Consider the following 20,290-nt stretch of genomic DNA (forward strand, 5'->3'; position numbering starts at 1 on the left):
TGACCTCGGCTTCACTGCGAGTGTGTTTGTGTGCGCGTTCAAAGCCCGCTGCCCCACGGAGAGGGATGTTCTTTAAAGAGCCCACCCACTCTTTCTCTCCCTTTATGTCGCTCGCTTTCTTCTTCACACTTTCTCTCCAAGTGCTGACCAAAAATAACGCAACTCCTCCGTTAATATATAGCTGACTGTGAGAGTCCACCATCCCAAACAGTAGCAGGATATAAAACTTACAAAATGAAACTACTATCATGGTTTTTGGACATGCACCTTGGTAATGTCGTTTATATGTATATATATATATATATATATTAGGGCTGTGCAACGATTAATCGCATCCAAAATAAAAGTTTGTGTTTACATAATATATGTGAGTGTAATGTGTATAATTATAAATACACACACGCATGTATATGTTTAAAAAAAAGTGTTATTTATAAATAAATATATATACATACAGTATATGCATGCAAATATATACATGCATGTGTGTATTAATATATATACAAAAAAATTATACACAGTATGCACACATATATTATGTAAACAAAAACTTATATATATATATATATGTGCATTCTGCAGGCTGATGTGTCCTTAAAGCAACCTGATGATATTTACATAGTTTACTACATGGCATAAGCTGATTGGTTCATGTCACATCTGCAGCCAATGAGCTTGCTGCTCAACATAAAACCCTCCTCCTTCCCCAGCTCCACCTGTATTGATCTTTTGCTGGTATTTCTATATATGCTATTTGTGCTGAAGCATCATGCATAGCAGATCTATACCAAATACATTAACATTGTCATATCCATTACCATGCTATACATTTTCGGAAAGTTATCATTTATGGTAATGCAATGTTTTGTGCACGTGCACAGATAGCGTTCTCCAAGTATTATTTACATTATTATGTAAATGTAATGCCATACTGATGTTTTTCGGGGTTTTTTTGTTGGTATTAAAGACTCTGAGATTGTTGAATTGCTAGTTGAGCTTAATAAAACTCTACCGAGGCCTGTGAGAAAAATTCTTACAATGTTTCTGAGTGCAATCAAGCATAAAAATACGGGTAAGGCAAGCTCTGACGTCTGGAGGTGTTTGTGTGTGTATATATGTGTGAGTGTGTGTGTGTGTAACTGGTATTCCCTACGTTATGGGGACCAAATTTCCCCACAAGGATAGTAATACCAGTTAATTTTGACATCGTGACATTCTTTTGGACAGTATAAAAATAATAATGTCAATGGGAAATCCTCATAAAACATGAAAACTGTGTGTGTGTGTGTGTGTGTGTGTGTGTGTGTGTGTGTGTGTGTGTGTGTAGGCAAGAGGCTGATCAGAGCTGTTGGAAACAGCCTGACAAGCTCAATAAACATTGATAAGGACTGCATTTTTCATCTTAATTTCAGAAATTGTGTTTATTTCATACTTTTTTTCTTCATAGATTGTGGAGTTTGTAATGAACGACGGTCTTAGGCCGACTGTTTCTGCTTGATTTAAGAAAACTGTCTGAGAGGCCTCAGGGTTTAGTCTTAAAACCCTTGCCTTCAGCGTTGCTATGGATATAAAGTATGTTAAAAATGGACAGGCGATTCTGTCTGCTGCCTTTGGGGATTTATTACGCCTGCAGAGGGCGCTGTGCCTTCAACACCACTGGATCAGCATGCCAGCTGTTTAAAACTCTAGCAGCACCTGCAAGATAATCATAAATACACCAAATATTGTGACATGACCATGTAGTCAATGAGTGAATGTTTGTTCAGCGAATTCAGATTTCTCTAGCACATGAAACACTAAAGTAAACACTGATCAGCCAAGTGTAATCTTTGACCTAAAACAGGTGTAAACACTGATCTAGTGAAGGTGTGCGCGTTCTCTCAGTTTGACTAAATTAGCCTTGAGTTTGCAAGTTTACTTCTCGCTTTGTTCTTTATTACCGGATAAACACCACAGGAATGGGCATGAATCATTTTACATAACCAGGATAAAACTTTAAAATGCCCTGTAGGAGTCTGAGTTTTAAGGATGAAGAGGTGAGGGGATGTGGGTGGGGGTGTTAATGATGAAGCCGTTGCTCTATTTTGGATGTAATTGCTTTGTTCACGCACCTGCTTCCAAATGCACCATCTGTCATCAGCCCGAGAAAAACTCATAAGTCAATCCAATATGTAACGTCTGAGAATCGTGATCTGAGATACGGAGATGGTAAAGATTTCGCTGCTAAAGGATGTTATTTAAGTCAAAGAGAAGTTTTCATTGTGTTGGCGTCAGTAGATGGAAAAACAAAAGTACTTCCTGTTGTTTTTAAAATATATCATGTGAAGCAGGATGAGTTATGCAACATTGTTCTAAAGCATAGTATTCAACATTGTTCTCTCAGCATATTCAATTCACATTTATTGTATAGCGCTTTTCACAATACATTTCGTCATTAAATATATAACTGAGTATCATTTTATTCATAAAAGTGGAAACTTATTCCATGTTTTCTTCTAAGAAATTGTGGCAGCATATAAGAAAAATGGCAGCATGTATATTGAAAATAGCAGAGGGCCTAAAACAGAGCCTTGTGGCACTCCATAATTTACTAATCTCAATCTCAATTTATTTATATAGCACGTTTAAAAACAACTATAGTTGACCAAAGTGCTTAACAAGGTCCAAAATCAAAGAGATAATATACACAAACAATACACAATACAAAATAATCAACATGAGAAAAAGGTCAAGATATCAAAGCTCAACTTGAATTGAAAGCCACTGCATAATAATGGGTCTTAAAGGGATACTCCACTTTTTTTGGAAATAGGCTCATTTTACAACTCCCCCAGAGTTAAACAGTTGAGTTTTACCGTTTTCAAATCCATTCAGCCGATCTCCGGGTCTGGCGGTACCACTTTTAGCATAGCTTAGCATAGATCATTGAATTGAACAGGACCATTAGCATCTCTCTCAAAAAAATGACCAAAGAGTTTCGATATTTTTCCTATTTAAAACTTGACTCTTCTGTAGTTACATCGTGTACTAAGACCGACAGAAAATGAAAAGTTGCGATTTTCTGAAAATAGGTCTAATAGGTTAGACAAACTTAGACCCGGTCACGTTGGAAGTTACTGAGCTGGGGACTATTTTCAGGCGCTGTGTCATATCATTACGCCTGCTGGACTCATGGTACGGCAGCAAAGTTTCTTGATTATTACGCAGGAATGAGAGTATAGTTCCTAGCCATATCAGCCTAGAAAATCGCAACTTTTCATTTTCCGTCGGTCTTAGTACACGATGTAACTACAGAAGAGTCAAGTTTTAAATAGGAAAAATATCGAAACTCTTTGGTCATTTTTTTGAGAGAGATGCTAATGGTCCTGTCCGATTCAATGATCTATGCTAAGCTATGCTAAAAGTGGTACCACCAGACCCAGAGATCGGCTGAATGGATTTGAAAATGGTAAAACTCAACTGTTTCACTCTGGGGGAGTTGTAAAATGAGCCTATTTCCCAAAAAAGTGGAGTATCCCTTTAAGCAAGGACTTGAATGTTTCAATATTCCGAGCTTTTCTTACATAAATAGGTAGATTATTCCAGAGTTTTGGAGCTTTGCCTTCAAAAAGGCAAAGATTAGGTACTAATGTTCAATTGGACAATTCCCCATTTAAATAAACAAAATGGGAGCCATCTGATAGGTGCGATCTAAACAACCTTAATGCTTGTCCCTGAATACCAGTGTAATTTTGAAGTCGATCTAACATTATTTTATGATCTATAGTGATCTATAGTGTTGAACACAGCACAAGATCAAGTAAAACTAGTATTGAGATGCAGCACTGGTCTGAAGCTAGTTGTAAGTCATTTGTAATTTTAAGAAGCCCAGTTTCTGTGCTACGATGAGTCCAGACTCATAGATATCATCTTTTGCAGGACTGAGCACAACTGAGCAAATGTAGTGGGTATTGGTTCTAATGAACATGTTGTTGGTTTAGATGTAATAAGTTTATTTAAAGGAGTAGTTTCCTGATAATTTACTCTCTCCCACGTCATCCAAGATGTTCATGTCTTTCTTTCTTCAGTCGAAAAGAAATTAAGATTTTTCACGATTTTTCTCCATATAGTGACTCCAATGGGGTCCAACGGATTGACGGTCCAAATTGCAGTTTCAGTGCAGCTTCAAAGTCTCGACAAGATCCCAGCTGAGAAAAAAGAGTCTTATCAAACCAAACCATCAGTAATTTTCTAAAAAAACAAACAAACATTTATATATTTTTAACCACAAATGCCAGTCTTGCACTAGCTCTGCAATGCGCCACACATTACGTAATCACGTTGAAAGGTCACGCGTGCAGCTTCGAAGCTGCACTGAAACTGCAATTTGGACCTTCGACCCGTTGGACCCCATTGAAGTCACTATATGGAGAAAAATCCTGGAAAGTTTTCCACAAAAACCTTAATTTCTTTTCGACTGAAGAAAGACGTCATCCATCCATGTAAGAAAAGCTCGGACCATTGAAACAAGTCCTTGCTTAAGACCCATTATTATGCAGTGGCTTTCAATTCAAGTTGAGCTTTGATATCTTGACCTTTTTCTTATGTTGATTATTTTGTATTGTGTATTGTGTGTGTATATTATCTCTTTGATTTTGGACCTTGTTAAGCACTTTGGTCAACTATGGTTGTTTTTAAACGTGCTATATAAATAAATTGAGATTAGTAAATTATGGAGTGCCACAAGGCTCTGTTTTAGGCCCTCTGCTATTTTCAATATACATGCTGCCATTTTTCTTATATGCTGCCACAATTTCTTATAAGAAAACATGGAATAAGTTTCCACTTTTATGAATAAAATGATACTCAGTTATATATTTAATGACGATATGTATTGTGAAAAGCGCTATACAATAAATGTGAATTGAATATGCTGAGAGAACAATGTCATCCATCTTGGATGACGTGTGTGTGAGTAAATTATCAGGAAATTTTAATTCTGAAGTGAACTAATCCTTTAACACTTTCTGTCCTATAGCTATAAATACTGCAGTTGTTCTTGTTCATATATGCTGCGTATTGCAAACAAACAAACTATCATAAAAGTGTAAGTTGGAACAAGTCCTGTGTGTGTGTTTCAGGGGTTGATCGAGGTGAGGCGGATCAGCTTTGGTGATGCTGTGCTTTCTGAAATATCCGTCCCCTGCGTTTAACTTTTCTCTGGAGTGAAATTCATGGAAAGACAGGAATGTCAAAAAGTCGATTTGCAACACATCCCATTTATTTTCCATTTGAGAGGGTTTTGCTATGAGCTCTCTCTCTCTCTCTGTGTGTGTGTGTGTGTGTGTGTGTGTGTGTGTGTGTGTGTGTGTATAAATACTGTATGTGTGAAAGTGATTTGGGATTACAGGTGCCTGGCAGGTTTATCGGAGACCCGGCGGCTTTATCCGGGGCACTTCCATCTGTCTGAGTGTGTGTAAGTCTCCAGGCTTAGTGTCGCTCTGCGTGGGTTTCTCTCTCATGAATCTGCTTGTTTGATTTGTGTCTGGTGGCTTGTGTTTACTGAGATCAGATGCCTCAGTAACGCTCTGACCTGTAGTGTTAACAGATCGGCAAAACAAGGGAATATCGTCTAGATTCATTAGTGGCGCCCGCGTGCTGCATTCGGGTCTGGGATTTGAACGCACTCTTAACCGTAAGTGTGTGCGCCGTGTGTGTGTTCTCCAGACATGAATGATTCCTCAAATCGTCCTGTTGAGGAGAGCTGTGCTGGTCCTTTACTAAGTGATCAGATGCACCATTATTATTATCCTGCCCGACCACCTAGCAACTGCCTAGAACACCTTAGCAACCACATAACAATGCCCTAGCGACCAACTAGAACACTTTAGCAATCACAAAGCAACATCCTTGTAATCACCACCAACATGCTAGCATCATAACGGCGAGTTTTGCACTCAAACACACTCATATTGTCTTCAGTAAATCTGGTTTATTGAGTTGAGGCCTCATCTGAGCGGTGTAATGGGACAATATCAGTTGTCCGAGGAAGAATAAACTGTCATTGTAGTAATTCCCAGAGAATGAAATGATGAAATCGGTGTGATTCATGTTAAAGCAGCTGTCCTGTGGCTCTCACTGCCCGTCTGCTTGTCTGTCTGTCTATGATATGGTTGTTTAATATTTATATCATGTTTATAGATTCACACCAAACTGAATTTCAGCCCAGTAAATCTCACAGCTGCTCGCAGCACGTCTGTGCTTCTTATACTTATTGTCACTAAATAAAGCAAGCAGAAATTCACAGACGCACAATGTTGTGATATGCGCTGTCAATTTGCTTATTCTCTAAAAGATGAGCTGTTGACAGTTTCTTGTGTTAACCAGCAGAAAAAACAATGTAGTTATGTAATATAATATAGCTAATAAAAGTAATTACCAGTGTGTTTGCTTTGAGTACAGACCCAGCTAACAAAATATTTTAGGAACGTTTTGCTAACTTTCCCATTAAGTTATGAAAACAGTATTTATTTATTTATGAATAACAGTATTCATCACTCTTCAAACATTATGGGAACGTTACTTTACTCTGAGCTAACGTTCCCGTTGAGTTATGAAAATGGAATGTGGAATGTCGGAATGTTGGTTATGTTAAGCCAACATTCCATTTCATCACTCTTCAAACATTATGGGAACGTTACTTTACTCTGAGCTAACGTTCCCGTTAAGTTATGAAAATGGAATGTTCTTTGGAATGTCGGAATGTTGGTTCTGTTAAGCGAACATTCCATTTGTCATGATTCTGCCTTCTTGTCCTTGATTTTCTCTAGTCTTGAGGCAGGATCATGACAGACCCATGATTTGTGTGCAAGCACATGGCCTTTTGTTTGGGCCATGTGCTTGTGTTGTCTCGTTACTTAACCCCGCCCCCTTGTTCTCCTCGTTAGTCATTATTGTTTCATCTGTGTCACCTGCTGTCATTATCAGTTTCTCCCTATTTAATCCCCTTGTGTTTGCTGTCCTGTGCCGGTTCATTATCATACATAGTGAAACCTTGTGTTTGTAATCATCCCTGTGAGTATCCTGTCAAGAGTATTGTCTAGAGAAAGTTCTGATTCTGTATTTGCTGTTTGTTTATCGTCTAGTTATCTGTCAAGTCATAGTCTAGTTTAGTCACTCTTTGTCCTATCTATGTTTTGCCCCCTTGTGGGTTTTGTTTTCCCTTTTTGTCTACAATAAACGTTGTTCAATTGCATACGGTCTGCATATGGGTTTATCTCCTCCATACCTCATAACACCATTTCATCACTCTTCAAACATTATGGAAACGTTACTTTACTCTGAGCTAACGTTCCTGTTAAGTTATGAAAATGAAATGTTCTTTGGAATGTTGGTTATGTTAAGCAAACATTCCATCACTCTTCAAACATTATGGGAACGTTACTTTTGAATGTACTCTGAACGTTCTGAAACAAGAAGTAACATTTAAAAAATGTTAGACGAACATCCAACTAAAACTTTTCAGAAATAAAAAGTACCATAAACGATGTTTAAGTCGAGCTAACGTTTTGAGAACAGCATTAAAGACCAAATAACTCTGAACGAACATTCTATTGATGTTACTAGAAGAGCGTTTGTTAAAAACTTTGAGAGAACTTTGCCAGAATGTTCTGACAAGTACAGTATAACAATGTTGACTGACACCACTCTCTGTTTTCTCAGTCTAAAGACCGTATTTCATTCGTCTTTTATCTGCTTTCTTTATAACGTCTTGTCGTTTTTCCACTAAGCTCCACCGCCTGATCACTGAAACAAACAGCCAGATCCCAACAAATCTGGGTTTGGGTCTGAGTCTGAGTTGCTGGATCAAACATGAAGCTTTTCCTCTCAAAGCCAGACTCAGTGTGGATAAAACCCTGTCAATCACAGCACACGGGAATACACATCGTCGCTCAGAAGAGCAGTCCATAAGATTTACACTATATATATGATAGTCATATCATAGCTTTATGTGAGGAACAGACCCAAATTTTGGGAGAGCTTTTGGCCACCGGTTACCATCCACTTTCATTCTATGGAAAAATAACTTGCACAGAAATCTGTGTTTGTTTTGTGTGACATAAAGATGAGTAGATGATAACAGTGTCTGGTTTTCTGAGTGAACCATGCCTTTAAGAGCCAATGCACCAGGCTTCTCTCAATTGTTAACGACGAGTACAGTGTCTTTTGTGTATGTGTGTGTGTGTGCGTGTTTCACTCTGATGGATCACGTTGTCACTCTCTCCCTCTTGCTTTTACACTGATCAATGAGCTAATGGAGTGTTAGAGTGGGATAACAGCTTTACCTCAGCACACACACACACACACACACACACGGCCGACCCCCCCTCATGTCTTCATTCTGTAGGGGTTTGTAAGAAAGCACGAGTCATTTGTCATGTGACACTAGTGTACTTGCTTTAGGGTGTGCAGAGGTTAAACGTGAAGATATTCATGGTGTCTGTCTAGCAGGATCGGGAAAAATTCAGACTTGAAGAGTTGAGTCAATTCATGAGTTGAAATTGAATCGGAACGACTGGAAGAGGAATTTACTGGAGGAATTAAACAGTCACACAAAAGAGGAATGACATTAGTCCAACACAACCATAAAAATGTCCCCCAGGATATCGGGCGTTAGGAAAATCAGATTTTGGAATTGCAAGCATTGATTATTGCCCATATGTTGTGTAAGTGATGACATGTTTATGGTTATACTATGGGGCTGTTGAATGCTTGCATCTGATTGGTTGACGAACGTTCTAAGGTGTGCAATTATTTTCAGGGCTAAAGTAGTTCCAGCAGGTCTTGACCACATTACATTTTCATATCACACATTTCATTACAACAGCAAAAGAACCAAAACCCATAATGACACTGAGAAAGCAAATAAATATAATACACAATAGGATAAAAACAACAAATTATTTCCATGTTTTTTTGCCACAAAATTACGTTTTATTATGTACGGAATTGGAAAGCACTTTCTCTCTTTCTCCCGCTCAAACACACACACATACACACTCGCACAGAAACGTGTTGTCACCAGTGCACTGACGATTTTATCAGCAAAAGTAATGTGTTACGTTACTTTTACGTTACTTTTTCTTCTCACCTGGGCTGGGCTTGCTTGTTTGTTTTTTTTAATAACAAGACAAACATAAAAGTTATATTTTTGGCAAATGTTAAGACCCTTTCACACCAAAAGTGAACTGAATAAGCCTCAGGCCAAAGGAAATGTATATTTACGCTTAACAGTAAAGGGTGCCGCTCAAACCTTTCAGCTGCGCTGCTGTTCTGGATTAAAGAACAATAATATACAGGAGAAGGAAGTTCAAAACTCTTATTTCTAAATCTTATAAAGTAATTTTTGCTTATTAGTATGGTTGAATTAGATCATTGAAGGTCAGCAGCAAAGACATTAATAAAGTGAGATTAAATTCACAAAGTATATTTGTGTAATTTAATAGTTAATTATAAAAGTTGAGTAAAATTCTGAGATTGCATTTTACTGTTTTTATTTATTTTGAGCAGTGAGATGAGTAAGTTCACATTTACTCTATAACTACAATAACCATCATGTTTACACAGCGCACACACCACCACCTCACTTTGTTTCTCTCAACATGGGGACAGGAGAGCTGTCAGTCAATAAATGTGAAAAAGTAACTAGCGTTACTTATTTGGAAAAGTAACTTAGATATTTTATTGCAAATTGAAAAAGTAATGCATTACTTTACTAGTTACTTGAAAAAGTAATCTGATTACGTAACTCAAGTTACTTGTAATGAGTTACCCCCAACACTGGTAGAGACGCTCAGACTCAGGTAATTCACACACACCTTAAAGATGCAGGGCCCTATTTTAACGATCTGAAACGCAAGTATCAAACGCGTAACTCAAGTAACTTTGTGGGCGGATCTCTGCGCTGTTGCTATTATACCGGCGGGATAAATGACTCTTGCGCCCGACGCTAATCTAAAATGTGTTGGTCTGAAGTAGCTTCATTACTCATAGGTGTGGTTTGGGCGTAACGTGAAATAAACCAATCAGAGCGTCATCTCACATTCCCTTTAAGAGCAGGCGCGCTTGTTCCATGGCGGATTGCTATTATAACGGCGGATTTGCCAGGAGCGGTTCACAGCCGAGGAGACCGACGTTCTCGTCAGGGCCGTAAAACACAGAGAAGTGACATTGGGGATGGAGAAACACACCCAGATTAGCTTCGGTTAAACAGGGGTATGATAATTTGGGTAAATGTGTAAGCTAGATTTATGCCTATTTTTTCACATCTTCATGGACACCACAATGATTTCCCTCGTGTGGAATATTTTTCCTTGTAATTATGTATGGTTTGCAAAAATGGAAACTGCTGCATCTGTGTAGATGAGAGAAGCAAAGTGTATGCGTGTTGTGCACACGCTACATTATGGCCAAGCACGCGCCCTTAAAATAGCATCTGAACGCGCCACTGACTTTAGACGAGGTTTTTCCTGGTCAGTGGAGGAATTGTTTTCTGAAACTGCAAAATAGCACCAGGGAACGTTTGCGCCGGAACACACCTCCTCTTTTCGCTGAACCGCTGAAAGTTCATTGCCTAGTTTACCGACGTGCGTCTGTGGAGGGAAAAGTCCGCTGTGCGTCGGGTGCAAAATAGGAATGATACATGTGTCGGTGTACAAAGTCAATTGCGCTGGGTGCAAGATAGGGCCAGCAGTCTGTAAGAATGACACTGCAGCCCAAATTCAAAATGGCAGAGATCGTCGTTTCTCCCGCCTCCTGCTCCTCAGACTCGACTGCGCTCACACGGGTTGCCAGTTTGAGCACACGCAACAGGAACGAGCACACTGGACAATGAAAATTGGCAACATGCAGTATCACAGACCAAAACGAGTATGTGAACTTAGCATGTTTCCTCAATATATGCAAACATGGTATTTTAATGCTGAAAAAGTTACATACAGCACCTTTAATCTCTATCTCTCTCTAATAACTGCATTAGTCTGCTGTCAGTGGCTCATGTTACGAGCTCTAAAATGACATTTTGGAATTAGCAACAGAGGCTCGGAATGAGATGCGTAAGAAATGAGTCCGACACACAATAGTGTTTTAAGGACAAAAACCTGACAAATGTCATGAAATTCATCATCTGAACAATGTTTTGAGATGTGGAAACCGTAGTATAGGCGGAATAATTGACGTCAGACCCTTGAATTATAGAAAAATAGTGCACACACATGCATTATTTGAATAATTCAACAGCCCGATGTCAGTTATTCCTTACGTAATTCATACTAAGAAATTAAATGTATTATTAAAACAGCAGTTTCTTTTAATTAATTCAGTTTTAATTCTACTAACTGTACATGCTAATTACAATTCCACATCTCGTTTGCTAAATCAGTTCAGTTGACATTCGGGTATTGAATTAGTCTCCACGAGGCACCTAACCCTGCCGTCTAGTCCTCAAATCTCAAAGCTCCTGTCACTTCACTCGAGGCTGATCCTCTCTCATCCAATACCTCAGAATCACTTGCAGTGTTGCTAATCAGGGTTTGGAGGGCAGATTACGTTTGAACGATCCGAAGCGCTTTATATGTCAGGACTCATGAGTTTTTGATTGGCAGGTTTTTGCCCATCTGACTGAAATCACGGTTATTATGCGGCGCTGACGATTTCACAGTCTGACTGATGTGGAACAGCTCAGGTGTGTGTGAGCGCCAGCAGGGACACGTCCACCGTGATTAACACACTGATAGAGACAGAAATGATGGGACGAATCTCGCAGAAACATCACCATGCCTCATTTTTTCTTTTTTTTTGGTCAATTTTGTTCTTTTCATGACAATTCAGCACATTTTCTTTTTCAAAATTCTCATTGCTATAATGCATCTGGGTCTACTTTTGCATCTCTGTTGTAACTCTCATAATTCTGGTGAGTTTTATTAGGTTCTCATTACTGTAAAACAATATTTTGAATTAAGATCTGCATAAATTAAAAGCACTACAACACATTACATATAGCATGATGTATAAATACTTTCACATTTTAAAAAGAAAGGCCAGTTGCATAAACTTTGCCACTTTAAGACTATGTCTTAAGAACTAGTTTGATCAACTAGCAGGAAGTCAAGAGGTGATCAACAGAATCTATAATTTTTTTTGTCAGATTTTCATTCTAACTATGTTAATCTTGATTATACGGTATTATTACTTTGTCTTCTGGGCAATTTTAATCTTCATAAAGCCAGAACCATTCAGTGTAATCCTGATTTTAGACTATTCTCCTATGATATAAAGTCCCTTTAAGAAAATGTCAAAACCTTTAAACTCCAAAGGTTTCTAAAACAAATAATATCCTCGAGTCTGTTGTAAAAAAACTTAAATTTTTTATATTGACAAAATGTAATATTGTATTGATTTGTGTAGACTCAACCTCTTTTAATGTCCGTTTACCTCCCTTGTTTTATTATTTATTATTTTTTCTTCTCACTGTAAATGTATGTATCCTTTCATTTGCAATAAAAAAAAAACAATAGGTGATCAGTCTTACATTTGGATTTAAATGAGACTGATAACTGACTTTAACATGTTAGAACCAGTCTTGAAGAAAAACATTAGATGGCTAACTTTTAAGACTAGTCTAAGAAGTTTATGCAACTTGCCACTGATGAGCGAAAATGGCTGAGCAACTTGTACATGAGGCAGAACTTGGGAAAAAAAGTCCAGCAAGCCTGTGCTTATGGGCACAGCAGGAAATCAGCCGAGCAGAAATAGGAAGAGAAAAGGAGAGAGAGGGAGGCTCATAAGTAATTGAAATGGAGGTGATGTCGCCGATGGGCTGCACTGCTACTGTAACTGAAGTGCAGTCGAGCGTTTGGGATAAAATTGCTTTCTAATTATTCAATCCACCTTTACTTTCCCTCCTGAGACTGAGAGAGAACGCCTGAAAGAAAGAGGATAGTCTTTAGATGTATGATAATGTAGCACTTACAGGTACAGATATTTGTGTGATGTTTTGTTGTTGTTGTATTACGAGCCATACCTTTAAAGGTGCATTTTGTGATATTTAGGAGGATCTGTTGACAGAAATGCAATATAATATACATATCTATGTTTTCTGTGGTGTATAAAGACCTTACATAATGAACCGTTATGTTTTTATTACCTTAGAATGAGCCATTTCTCCGCTTACATCGACATGTTTCTACAGTGGCCCAGAACGGACAAATGCGTTTCGTCACTATGTTGTTCTTAGTGCAGAGAATCTAGCTGAAGTCAGCGAATAAAACACTGACACAATGATGAACAAGTAACAATAATATTCGCAATAACATCGTTTTACTGAATAATTAAGTAAACATAATTTCTTCATTTATCTTTGTAAAGAAACCTCATTGTTTAACTGGCTACTCTGCTGTCTCAGATGACATCTTTTCCTGTCGGCCACCGTAAAACTTCTGTTGGGTGCAATTCACAACCTCACCACTAGATGCCGCTACAAATCACACACTGCACCTTTAGGGCCCTATTTTAACGATCTGAAACTCAAGTAACTTTGTGGGCGGATCTCGGCGCTGTTGCTATTATACCGGCGGGATAAATGACTCTTGCGCCCGACGCAAATCTAAAATGGGTTGGTCTGAAGTCGCTTCATTACTCATGTGTGGTTTGGGCGTAACGTGAAATAAACCAATCAGAGCGTCATCTCACATTCCCTTTAAGAGCAGATGCGCTTGTTCCATGGCGGATTGCTATTATAACGGCGGATTTGCCAGGAGTGGTTCACAGCCGAGGAGACCGACGTTCTCGTCAGGGCCGTAAAACACAGAGAAGTGACATTGGGGATTAGGGCTGTCAAAATTGCTCAAAAATGACGTTCGAATATTCCCTCTAAAAAACACACGAATATTCGAACTATTCGAACATCTGGTTGCGCATTTTGTCAATGACGCGCATTACGTCAATAACAGGACAAATTAATACAAAGAGACATAACTACTTGTATAGGTAGTTAATTTAAGTTTAAACATATTTGACAATGTATTACCAACACAAAACCAAGTAAATAAACTAATGGCCAAGACCGCAGACCTCTCTCTCTCTCTCTCTCTCTCTCTCTCTCTCTCTCTCTCTCTCTCTCTCTCTCTCTCTCTCGCTCACGCTCTCTCTGCGCTTAACGGTTTAAATTAACAACAACAATAAGCACATGTTGAGTGCTGATCAAGAGTTTTGTGCAAGCAATTTAAGCTCGCGACTCTTGTCCCAAATATAGCAGGCTTTATTCAGTGATTGAAACAAATTTATTAACATTAATTGAAGTTTTACAGTATAGAACCGACATTGAACGCTCCGAGCGAACTGTGCTGTGGTAAACATGGAACTTTTCTGTTTAACGTTAAATAAAATGAGGCACACAATTCCGAGAAATGTGACAACAAAGAAATTTTACCCTGAGGTTCATAAAAAATAAAGTGCTATTGAAAAAGAAAAAGGCTACTTACATTCTTGGTGCTGGTATTAAAAAAAGGAAAAACTGACTGCAATTTATTCCATTGTCTTTTTAGTGCACTGTCAACTTTCAGCAGTGACGCTGTGCTAGACAGTGCGACTCGTGTGACCTGTCCCTCAGGCAGCGCGCGCCCACTCGCAAAGCAGACAGCCGTGCCTCTGCTTCCGCGGGCGTGTTTTTCCATATTCGAAATTCACATTCGAATATTAATTTTCACGTTCGAATTCCAGTTTTTTAAAACTATTCGAATATATATTCGAATTTAGAATATTCGTTGACAGCCCTATTGGGGATGGAGAAACACACCCAAATAAGCTTCGGTTAAACAGGCGTATAATAATTTGGGTAAATGTGTAAGCTAGATTTATGCCTATTTTTCACATTTTCATGGACACCACAATGATTTCCCTCGTGTGGAATATTTTTCCTTATAATTATGTTTGCAAAAATGTCAACTGATGCATCTGTGTAGATGAGAGAAGCAAAGTGTATGTGCGTTGTGCACACGCTACATTATGGCCAAGCATGCGCCCTTAAAATAGCATCTGAACGCGCCACCGACTTTAGACGAGGTTTTTCCTGGTCAGAGGAGGAATTGTTTTCTGAAACTGCAAAATAGCACCAGGGAACGTTTGCGCCGGAACACGCCTCCACTTTTCCCTGAACCGCCCCCCGGGAGCGCAAGCTCATTCCCTAATTTACCGACGTGCGTCTGTGGAGGGAAAAGTCCGCTGTGCGTCGGGTGCAAAATAGGAATGAGACATGCGTCGGTGTACAAAGTCATTTGTACTGGGTGCAAGATAGAGCCCTTAATGTGCATTTATTTTCCCCCCAGAATGCAGCAGCAGTGGGTCTGTGTGGCTTTCCTCGCCCTCCTGACTGTCACGACGACACTGGCAGATGGTGGAAAAACTGAGAAACAAGGTAACAGAACATTACCACACACTGCTCTATATCACCCCAGACTGCTCTGTCTCATTAACGTTACGAACCTTCACTGTTTTTAAAAGTCTAGGGTATTAGAAGAGGAACATTAGGCCACCCTTAAGCAATTGCTACCATTAAAATACTGGGAGAGTGAATAAGACCATCGAGAAGCAGCAGAACATGTGAACATATTTATTATGTGCAATGATATCTATATATATATATATATATATATATATATATATATATATATATATATATATATATATATATAAAAGTAAGAACACAAATTAGGCAAATTATTAGTATTTTCAATCAAAACGAAAGAAGTCACAAAAACCAGCCAACTTATGATGTACCAGACCTGGGGAGGAAAAGGGAAAACTTGTACACACACACACTTTCTCTCTCATACGTACAGATGTAAGGTGCAGTATGAAACTGTGTGTGCGCTCTCACTCTGACAGGTAAGAAAGAGCGTAAATCTGACTGTGGCGAGTGGCAGTGGAGTGTGTGTGTGGCTAACGAGGGCGACTGTGGCCTGGGCACCAGAGAGGGCACTCGCACCGGCACCGACTGCAGGCAGACCATCAAAACCCAGCGCTGCAAGATCCCCTGCAACTGGAAAAAGCAGTTTGGAGGTGAGAAGCCACACACACACAGCTGACACACACATACACACACACACACACACACACACACACACACACACACACACACACACACACACACACACACACATACACACACACACACACACACACACACACACACACACACACACACACACACACACACACAAGGCTCTGGGTAAATAAGCCCTGAGTTGTGGAGTTACAAGATGGACAATCTCCCAGAATTCTGTCCTCAGAAATGACAGTGAGACCTAGAAACAACCTGGCAGAATATATCAGTGTGTGTGTGTGTCTCTCTCTCTGTGTGTGTGTGTGTGTGTGTGTGTGTGTGTGAGAGTGAGTATGTGAGTGATTGAGTGTGAGAGTATCTCTCTGTGTGTGTGTGTGTGTGTGTGTGTGTGTGTGTGTGTGTGTGTGTGTGTGTGTGTGTGTGTGTGTGTGTGAGAGAGTGAGTGAGTATGTGAGTGAGTGTGTGTGTGTGTGTGTGTGTGTGTGTGTGTGTGTGTGTGTGTGTGTGTGTGTGTGTGTGTGTGAGAGTGTGTGTGAGAGTGAGTATGTGAGTGAGTGAATGAGTGAGTGAGTGAGTGTGTATGAGTATCTGTGTGTGAGAGTGAGTATGTGTGTGTGAGTATCTGTGTGTATGTGAGAGAGTGAGTAAGTGAGTGAGTGAGTGAGTGCGTGTGTGTGTGTGTGAGTGTGAGTATGTGTGTGTGAGTATCTGTGTGTATGTGAGAGAGTGAGTATGTGAGTGAGTGTGTGAGAGAGTGAGAGTATCTGTGTCAAGTCAAGTCAAGTCAAGTCATCTTCATTTATATAGCGCTTTTAACAATGTAGATTGTTTCAAAGCAGCTTTACAGAGATAAACGTATAATTTAAGGTACGATTGTTTTGGCTTTATAGCGGTTCTTTAATAAAGTTATTTTCCAGCTAAAGTTAGTTTTGATTGATTCGATTCCGTCGCAACGATCATTTGTTATTAAATTAGGGGCCGCTAAGACGACACCATTCTCTCTACACAGACTTTAAACGCAATCCTGTGAGAAACGCTGATGGCGTTCACATGCGCATTAAGAATGGGTTCTATAGTTATGTGCATTTGAATATATGTGCTCAGGTTTGTTATTCCCTACAAACCAAGCCTAAACAAAGTACTGGTGTTTCCTTATAGTTTTGATTCAGAATTTTATTTTATTTTATCAATTCGGGGTAGATACGCAAATTGAGTTTTCCTGACGATGCTTTATCTGTAGAGTGGTAGAGGGATCCTCCATAGGGAGAGACTAGTTGGCACTTCAGCACTGCGTTGTCATCGGGTCCAGGCGAAGGTCCTTCGTCAGATCTGGATACGGCCTGGATCCGGCAGGCTGCGGGAAGACCTCGGGATAAACAAAGACACTAAAATTAGCGTAGATGCCATTTTTCTCATGATGTAACGAGTACATCAGGATTTATGGGAAGTGTTCCCGGTTCCAGCTGTCCTAATCTATGCAGCCTAACACTGAATTATAGAAGTCTATAATGTGTTATGTGAATGCTATGTCAAAGAGATGTGTCTTTAATCTAGCTTTGAACTGACAGAGTGTGTCTGCTTCCCGGACAATGTTAGGTGTGTGTGTGTGTGTGTGTGTGTGTGTGTGTGTGAGAGCGAGTATTTGTGTGAGAGTGAGTATTTGTGTGAGAGTGTGTGAGAGTGAGTATTTGTGTGAGAGCGTGTGTGTGTGTGTGTGTGTGTGTGAGTATCTGTGTGAGAGTATCTGTGTGTCTGTGTGTGTGAGTTTGAGAGTGTGTGTGTGTGTGTGTGTGTGTGTGTGTGTGTGTGTGTGTGTGTGTGTGTGTGTGTGTGTGTGTGTGTGTGTGTGTGTGTGTGAGTGAGTGAGTGAGTATTTGTGTGAGAGTGTGAGTGTGTGTGTGTGTGTGAGTATCTGTGTGTGAGTATCTGTGTGTGAGTATCTGTGTGAGAGTATCTGTGTATGTTTGTGAGTGTGTGTGTGTGTGTGTGTGTGTGTGTGAGAGAGAGAGAGAGCATATGCCACCTTCCCTCAGGATTTGTAGGTATACACACAAACTATCAACAAACACTGAAACTGGGGTGTTTCTCCAAGAACTCTCTCCGGGATCGTGTAAGACAGTCTCGCGCTGAAAGAACATCAGAAATCACAGACTTAATAAAACATGATCACAGTAAACGTTGAGTGATGAATCCTCAGTGTATTTCTGTGTAGTTCAGCAGCCGTGTCAGTGTAGTTTAGTGTTGAGACGTCTAGCGCAGAATTTATTCTCCTGAGTTACAAGAGCTCTGTTTCCTTTCTGAGGGTGTTGATTCGGGATCCGCATGTAATCACATTCTCTCTGCCTTTAAATATGTCATTAGAGACAATTTTGTGCTTGATTGAAGCAGTTTAACCCTCGTCCATTCAGCCGGAGGCCGAGAGCAATCGCTCCAACATATGCACTGAAAGAATGAAAGATGAAATGAGACGAGAGATAAAATAAAGGAAGGAGAGCATAGATCAGAACCTCGCAATTGGTTTTACTTCAGGATCCAGATTTTACATCAGGCATCAAGTGCCAACCCAACACGGCTCCTAAATTTGTTTATCGGATAAAATTGAGTTTCGATGTTCTAGCCAGTAATAATTCACCTCGCAAAACAAACCTCGATGTAAGGGAACCTGTATTTAATATAGTCTGGGTTGTGTTTTCTTTTCCCCTGTGAACCCATTTTACTTCCATAATCGGATGTGTTTCCAAGTGAAACGGGATATTCAACAAGAAAAAATGTGGTTTTAAACTTTGGGAGTTATTGTGTGGTGGAACGTTTCTCTGTATGACAGATGGTTGAAAAATAAGACGAAAATGCATTCCTTCAGAATAACACACACTGATGAATCACGCACAATAACACCAGGAACATGTACTGACACAATAAATGTAGATTTCATGTTGATTGCATGCATGTTTGTTTTGGTTTTGCATTTACAGTGTATTTTATAATGCAGTTTCGGTAACACTTTACAATAAGCTTCATTAGTTAACATTAGTTAATGCATTAACTAACAATAAGCAATAGATTCGTTACAGTATTTGTTAAAAAATACAGCTGTTCACTGTTTGTTCATGTTAGTTCACAGTGCATTAACTAATGTTAACAAGATTTTAATTAAGTATTAGTAAATGTTGAAATTAACATTAACAAAGATTAATAAATACTGTATACGTGCAGTTCATTATTAGTTAAAGGGGTGGTGTAATGCCCTTTTCACAAGAAGTAAAATAAATCTCTGATGTCCCCAGGGTGTGTGTGTGAAGTTTCAGCTCAAAATACCCCACAGATATTCTTATATAGCATGTTAAAGTTGTCAATTTTAGAGGGTGAGCAAAAACGCAGCGTTTTGTGTCTGTCCCTTTAAATGCAAATGAGCTGCTGCTCCTGGCACAGGGGGCGGAGCTTCAACAGCTTGCACTCTCACAGACACACACTGAAAATTTCTAAAACTTTTAGCCTTTTATGTTCAAACCGGAGTCAGATAATGATGGAGAGACTCAAGAAGAAGTGACAACATGTAGACAACATTTCTGAATGGTTAGTTGATGAGTTTATGAAGCTGATGTGTAGTTATCTTCTAGTCACTGATTAGCATATTCTGTCTTGATAATCTATAAATCGTGTTCAGGAGCGGGGTTTATGTAAATTTTAGGGTTAGTGATGTCACTAACCCGGGAGGAATGTGGTGTAGTCTCTACCAGCCGTTTGTTGTAGTCCTTAAAAAGCAATTTCTTTAAAAGCAAATATCTCCCTTTGCTCTGAACTTTGAGCGTTGTAACTTTGCAGATGTTGTTTATGCTCAAACAGCAACATTACACACTAACTAAAGTTAGAAAAGTGAAATCATAATCAACCACCCCTTAAATGCTAACTAATGTAGTTAACTTAATGCACCTTATTGTAAAGTGTTACCGCAGTTTCTGACATGCTGCATATGATTATGTTGCACGTGAACTCCCCCAAATGAGGTTGTGTTTGTTGTCTTGGGCAGGAGAGTGTAAGTATGATTTCCAGGCGTGGGGGGAGTGTGATTCGACCTCGGGGATGAAGACGCGCACCGGTGTGCTAAAGCGAGCGCTGATGGATGCTAACTGTCCCAACTCCGTTAGCGCCACCAAACCCTGCGGCAAACCCAAGACCAAGATGCAAGGTACA

General features: G+C 39.5%; 1 protein-coding gene across 2 annotated transcripts in view; it reads left to right on the forward strand.

Moving 5' to 3' along the window:
* The window catches only part of ptn (pleiotrophin), a 49,361-nt gene that overhangs the window by 17,834 nt on the left and 11,237 nt on the right, over positions 1–20,290 (forward strand). For both annotated transcript variants that reach the window (XR_013821172.1, XM_079870155.1), the window contains exons 2-4: positions 15,363–15,451; positions 15,922–16,095; positions 20,127–20,285. Coding sequence is in view for 1 of the 2 variants with exons in the window: in XM_079870155.1 (XP_079726281.1) it covers positions 15,364–15,451; positions 15,922–16,095; positions 20,127–20,285 (421 nt within the window). In the remaining variant the exon portion in view is untranslated. The remainder of the gene's footprint in view (positions 1–15,362; positions 15,452–15,921; positions 16,096–20,126; positions 20,286–20,290) is intronic.

Source organism: Squalius cephalus, assembly GCF_949319135.1.
Source record: "Squalius cephalus genome assembly, chromosome: 4".
Classification (NCBI taxonomy): domain Eukaryota; kingdom Metazoa; phylum Chordata; class Actinopteri; order Cypriniformes; family Leuciscidae; genus Squalius; species Squalius cephalus.